The sequence below is a fragment of the Zea mays genome, chromosome 6, assembly GCF_902167145.1.
Source record: "Zea mays cultivar B73 chromosome 6, Zm-B73-REFERENCE-NAM-5.0, whole genome shotgun sequence".
Taxonomy (NCBI): Eukaryota; Viridiplantae; Streptophyta; class Magnoliopsida; order Poales; family Poaceae; genus Zea; species Zea mays.
In genome coordinates this window covers 148,343,088-148,349,412 of record NC_050101.1, presented here as the reverse complement: position 1 = coordinate 148,349,412, position 6,325 = coordinate 148,343,088, and the positions used below count along the sequence as shown (strand labels likewise).

The following is a 6,325-nucleotide window of genomic DNA, read 5'->3' as shown; positions in this document are numbered from 1 at the left end:
TCTTAGATTCGCGGAACTTGAATTGAAATGAAGCATACATGTGTTTATGCCTTTGATCATGTTCATTCTGCATATTGTTGCTTATTGTGGTGCTCAAGTTGTACAAACACTCCCTGGACCTCACAAGTCCTGTTTGCAAGTGATGCACATATTTAGGGGGAGCTGTGCTACAACTTGACCCTTTGAGACTAACCATGTACTTGAGTTTGGTTGTTTTAGTCTCCAAGGAGAATTGAAAGGGAAAAGGTGGACTTGGACCATGCAAGACTTCCACTGCACTCCGATGAAAAGAGTAACTTTTCCAAGTTCATCTTTATACTCTTATTGCCCTTGTGTTCTTATTTGAAGATTTTGGTGAGGCAATGGGGTTAAAGGGCCAAGATTGATCCCGTTTTGGTGCTTGATGCCAAAGGGGGAGAAAATAAAGGCCAAAGCAATAGATGGATCAGCTACCACTTGAGAAATTTTGAAAATAGTAGATTAGAGCTTTTGGTTTGTCAAAACTCTTTTATTGTCTCTTATGTCAAAAGTTGGCCTCTTGTGGGGAGAAGTGTTGATTATGGGAAAAAGGGGGAGTTTTTGAAATCCTTGATCAAATTTCTTTGGAAAACCTCTCTTTATGTCTCTACAAGTGGATTTGACTTAGAGATAGGAATTTGAGTTTGATTTGCAAAAACAAACCAAGTGGTGGCATAGAGTGATCCATATATGTCAAATTTGAATCAAAACAATTTTGAGTTCTTAGTTGAATTGATTTTGTACTTGTTCTACTTGCTTTATGTTGTGTTGGCATAAATCACCAAAAAGGGGGAGATTGAAAGGGAAATGTGCCCTTGGGCCATTTCTAAATATTTTGGTGATTTAGTGTCTAACACAAGTGCTTAAATGTAAAATGGTGGACAAAGTACAAACCAAGGTCAAAGGTATGTTTCTCAGACTTAGTACATTGTTTTAATGACTAATGTATTGTGTCTAAGTGTTGGAAACAGGAAAAAACCAATTGAAAATGCCTTGGCTCGAGCAGCCAAGTTTCAGCTCTGTCTGGAGCACCGGACTGTCCGGTGCGCCAGGCTGGCTTGAGCGAACTGGCCGCTCTCGGGAATCCACCGGCGACGTACGACTATAATTCACCGGACTGTCCGGTGTGCACCGGACTGTCCGGTGAGCCAACGGTCGGCCGGGCCAACGGTCGACCGCGCAATCTGCGCGGGACACGTGGCCGAGCCAACGGCTAGAAGAATGCACCGGACTGTCCGGTGTGCACCGGACATGTCCGGTGCGCCAACGGCTCTCAGCCTGCCAACGGTCGACTACTTCGTTTATGGAAAGAAATCGGGCACCGGACTGTCCGGTGCGCCAGTCGACAGAAGGCAAGATCAGCCTTCCAAGATTGCTATCAACGGCTCCTAGCTGCCTTGGGGCTATAAAAGGGACCCCTAGGCGCATGGAGGAGTACACCAAGCATTCCTACAACATTCCTAAGCACCAAGACATCGATTTCGCGCATTCTTTTCATTGTGATAGCATATAGAGCTCTAGTGGAGTTGTGAACTCATTGAGTTGTGTTGCGAGCTCTTGTTGCGACTTGTGTGCGTGTTGACACTCTGTTTCTTGTGTCTTGTGTGCGTTGCTAATCCCTCCCTTGCTCCGTGTTCTTTGTGAATTTCAAGTGTAAGGGCGAGAGGCTCCAAGTTGTGGAGATTCCTCGCAAACGGGATTGAGAAAAAGCAAGCAAAACACCGTGGTATTCAAGTGGGTCTTTAGACCGCTTGAGAGGGGTTGATTGCAACCCTCGTCCGTTGGGACGCCACAACGTGGAGTAGGCAAGCGTTGGTCTTGGCCGAACCACGGGATAACCACCGTGCCATCTCTGTAATTGATCCTTGTTGGTTATTGTGTTTTGTTGAGGATTCCTATCTAGCCACTTGGCAATTATTGTGCTAACGATTAACCAAGTTTTGTGGCTTAAGTTTTCAAGTTTCACAGGATCACCTATTCACCCCCCCTCTAGGTGCTCTCAAGTGAATCGCTTATGCTTGATTACATATGTTCACGTATCTGATGGCATTTGAGGTCTGACAACTTCAACACTAGATAAGCTCTAGCTTAATCATGGGACACTATGTTGGACATGGTGGACGTGGTGATCGCGGACGTGGTTGTAGTGATCATAGTCGTGGGTGTTCTGCTCCTACTTGGACTGGTACACCTCCTCTTCATTGTCGTGGCTCATCTTCCTGTCCTCGTCAAATCTATGGCAAGGTCAGCCACACTGCAATAAAGTACTAGCTCTAGATGGATGAATCTTATCAGGAGTCATCTTTTTTTCTAATCTATATCTATACCCCTAATTAATTCATCATTTCAAATAATTCTAGAGTTACCCTAACAAATGACTCGCGTGGACATGGACTACCCTCCATGCACCAAAGAAACTGTACCCAGAAAACCAACACATCTATACTCCCAAATAATCCACCACTTCAAATAAATCTAGAGTTACCCTAATAAATGACTCCTGCAGACATTGACTACCCTCTATACACCAAAGAAACTGTATCCAGAAAACCAATGTATTAAAAACAAATAGACGAGATTGTACTCAATTTCTTCTTTTCTCTTACTCATTCACATCCAACGCACGTTTAATATGTAAGGATGTTTGGGACAAACTCTATCTTGTGTAAACTCTACTACGGAATAGCTAAGGTCTATTTGATTAGGGACTAATCTCTGCTCCTTAAAAGCAACAATTTCGTACGTCGCGCATCATGGCGTAGATATGTTTCTATTCTCGCTTCTCTTCTAACAATGAGTCTAATAGTTTGTTACACCACAGATAGGCCATGTGAAACCACATAAGTTCAACACTACATAAAGTCACACACAACACAACTCTCTCACGTTGTATATAGATAAATACATGCAAAAGTTCATGCCTTATGTTTGTTAACAACTTGGTAGAAAAATCAGGAGGCACAACTCGATGGAGCAGATATTAGTAAAATTTAGCGCTCTAAATCACATATTTAAGAAGTTGCTAAATAATTTTGGAAGTAAAAAGTTATGAGTTCTCCAATAGTTATATAAATATATCTTGTAGTTTGCTTTGTATCTATCCACATAAAAAATATATGTCACAAATATCAGCAATCATCTTCATTATCTACATAATGCAGTCAACATTTTTATTTAGAGAGTTACTAAATGGTTACCCAATGTAGATAGAAAATAAAATTAGATGAGAAATTGCTAAATTTGGGAAGTTCATTTAGAGAATTGCTGGATAGGAGTTTTTATATTAAGGACTAGTTTGGGAACAATATTTTTCCCAAGAGATTTTCATTTTCCCGAGGGAAATTAGTTCATTTTACCTTGTGAAAATAGGAATTTCTTAGTAAAATGGAGTTCCTAAACTAACTCTAACTACCTAAATTATTGATGTAGAAAGTATTTTAGAGAACTACTGGAGTTGCTGATACAACTTCTCCTATAAATAGATATAGACTTTTATCTTTAACAACAGCCACGCAACAGACAATAGCAGAAATAAAATAAGCAAAGCATATATAGCAAACTAATTTCGCATAATTAAGTTTCAGTTGATCAAACCAAACGAGATGAAATGAAACGAAATCCATGAGTTCATAGATCACGGAAACTGAGAACATGGATTATATTGGCCTGTCAGTAATTCATAGATCACTACGTACGACGGCGCGGAGAATCCAAATCCATGGGTTGGCCTGGCGGCTGCCGCATCCGCATCATTCACTCATGGTCGCCGGGCGCCGGCTGCCACAACGAAACTGAGAACATGGGAGTCCAGCACGAGTGGACGAAGAAGCACCCCTTCTCCTTCACCTTCACTACCCGATACAGCGGCCTTTGCCCGTCGCCGTCAGACAGCCGGTCCGCCAGCCTCGTCGTCTCCTTGAACCCGTCCATGCCCACCAGCGCTGGCTGGAACCCAGCCGCCAGCATCCGCGGCACCCAGCGCAGCAACTTCTCGTGGCGCTCCCGCCGCGCCGCGCCGTCGCGGGCGATGATGTCCACGATCTCCTCCCGGAGCAGCAACCGCTCCACGACCGCACGGTCCAGCGACTCGCGCGGCACGCGGGATACCTCCAGGTCATTGAACAGGACCGCGTAGTAGTCGAAGGCGCTGTCGACGCGGTCCCAGAGCCCCCGCCCCTCGCCGTCGTTGTGGTCGGCCTCCTGCTCCGTCAGCACCAGCAGCTTCGGGGACAGGTCGCGGAGCACGTGGAGGAGCGCGTCCGCCCTAGTCATCGTCTCGTCGTGCTGCCGTCCGGCGTGCCTGTGGCTAACGATGGTCGTGTCGGCGATCAGTCGGTGGAGCTGCAGCGTCGACGAGATCACCACGGCCTGTCCGCGCTGCACGCCGAGAGCCGCGATGACGGCAGCCGAGAAGTTGTCGATGTGGGATCGCACCGGGTTGAGCGCCAAGGGGACGTGCAGGCGCGTGGCCTCCGCGGTGAGCAGGCCAGTGGCGCAGGACAGGAAGCAGGCGTGGTCGCTGACGATGGTCAGGCGCAGCGACGACGACGGCGCACCCCCGGGGCGCGCCGCGAGGAGGCGGAGCAGCTCGACCCACTGCCTTGGGTTCGCGCCGCCGAGGTCGACGACGTGCACGTCCTGCTCGCCCTCCAGCGCCTTGACGATGGCGTGGTTGGCGGCCAAGCCGGCGGCGCGGAGGAGCGGGCTCAGCGTGTGGAACCACTGGCGAGCCACATCAGCGTACGCCGGCGGAGGAGGCCTGCGGAGCTGCTCCTTGATCGCCCAGGGCAGGCCCTGCAGCAGCGGCTCCAGCGCGCGCCGTGCGAGCGCCTCGGTGAAGGCGGACGTCAGGCGCTGGATGGGGTCGCCGTCGAGGGATGAGACGGACGACAGGGCTGCCAGAGCATTGTTGGAGGCCTCGGTGTTCCCTGCCTCCATCGCCCTGACGCAATGCTGCATGACGCATTTGACGAGGAGGATGAGGCTCTTGTCAAGTTGCTGGGACTGGGATCCACCAGGACGGATCACGGCCGCCGCCGCCGCCGCCGCCATCGTCGCTGCTGCAGGCATAGCCTCAGCCGACGACCTCACTGCTGGCTCCCCTGAGCCGACCGCCATTAGAGGAACAGCTTCCACCGGCATCGGCGCACAGAGGTCAAGATTGAGCACAGCTTTGCCCTTGTTACTACTATTATATAGATTTCCCGAAGACATGACTGCAAAATGGAGCGAAAAAGAAACAAAGGCACCCTTCGTTCCCCGATCAAAAATACAGTGGAAATTAAGTAAACAAAGAATATAATGTACTTCAGTAAATAAAAGCAAATAAATCGCAGGTCTTGTGAATTTGAGGTCCCATGGAAAGCTTTCAGATTTATCATGATCCAAGTAGACAATAGAACTACGGAAAACAAGAGGGACCTTATTACGCACGGCTGTGCCTACTGGATTTCACTATATATAAGTATAGACCATAAATCTTGGTTGTCTCGGTATTACCTTTGGATCTACAAGCAGTGCCTGCCTGCACCCCGATCCTTGATCTTCTACAAAGATGTACCAAGGTTCCTTTTTTTTCCTCTTCTGTGGGACATGGACAAAATAATCAAAATGAACAATGTAAACACATGGAGAGAGATCTTTGTGCTATATATGTATCAAAAGAGAAATTGAAGTAATAATCAAAACATTCAAAAGGAAGAAGATCATGCATGTTGTGCAGCTTATGACAGAGACACAGGTTCTTCCTCACAAACTAAGAAATGTGATCCCTCTTCTCTAGCTATCTAAACCAATTAAGAAGCTAAGGCTAGGAATATATCTCTATGCATTTTCTATTCATATCTCTATAATCTATATGTCTTCTATTCAATCTGATGGAATAGATTATTCAGAGATGAAACCACGTTCCTCAGTCAGAATCAGAACTGAAAAGATGTTGCTTACCTCGTAGGAGATGGATCGGAGTGTGTGTGATAATCTTGAGTCTTGATTTTTGAAAGAGGGATATATGGGGGCCAAGTGGGGGATATATAAAGTCGTACCAAAATTCTAGTTTTAAACTTGGCAGCACGTAATTTGTTTAGATTTGCTGGCAGCCTATGGCAGGAGTATCAATCAGATTTGGCTGTATTAATTTCAGCAGATGGCTCACTACTAAGTACTAACCGTTGATACGAGCAATTTTATTTTAGACCCACTCATACTATCCTGCCTTTGCTTGCGCTGGTGCTGTGGAGTGTGGACCCCAAAGATTGTTAGTTGACCGCGGGTTTTAGTCTATTGTCCGTGCGAGTTTAATTGAAGT

At 46.8% G+C, this 6,325-nt stretch overlaps 1 protein-coding gene across 1 annotated transcript; it reads right to left on the bottom strand.

Annotated features, from left to right (window-relative positions):
• Positions 1-3,581: 3,581 nt before the first annotated feature.
• On the bottom strand, positions 3,582-5,685 carry LOC103630207 (GRAS family protein TF80). The gene is made up of 2 exons (XM_020540121.3): positions 5,518-5,685; positions 3,582-5,234 (listed from the first exon to the last, which is right to left on the bottom strand). The coding sequence occupies exon 2, from the start codon at positions 5,230-5,232 to the stop codon at positions 3,772-3,774; it is 1,461 nt and encodes a 486-aa protein (XP_020395710.2). The 5' UTR covers positions 5,233-5,234; positions 5,518-5,685; the 3' UTR covers positions 3,582-3,771.
• Between the last annotated feature and the right edge of the window lie 640 nt (positions 5,686-6,325).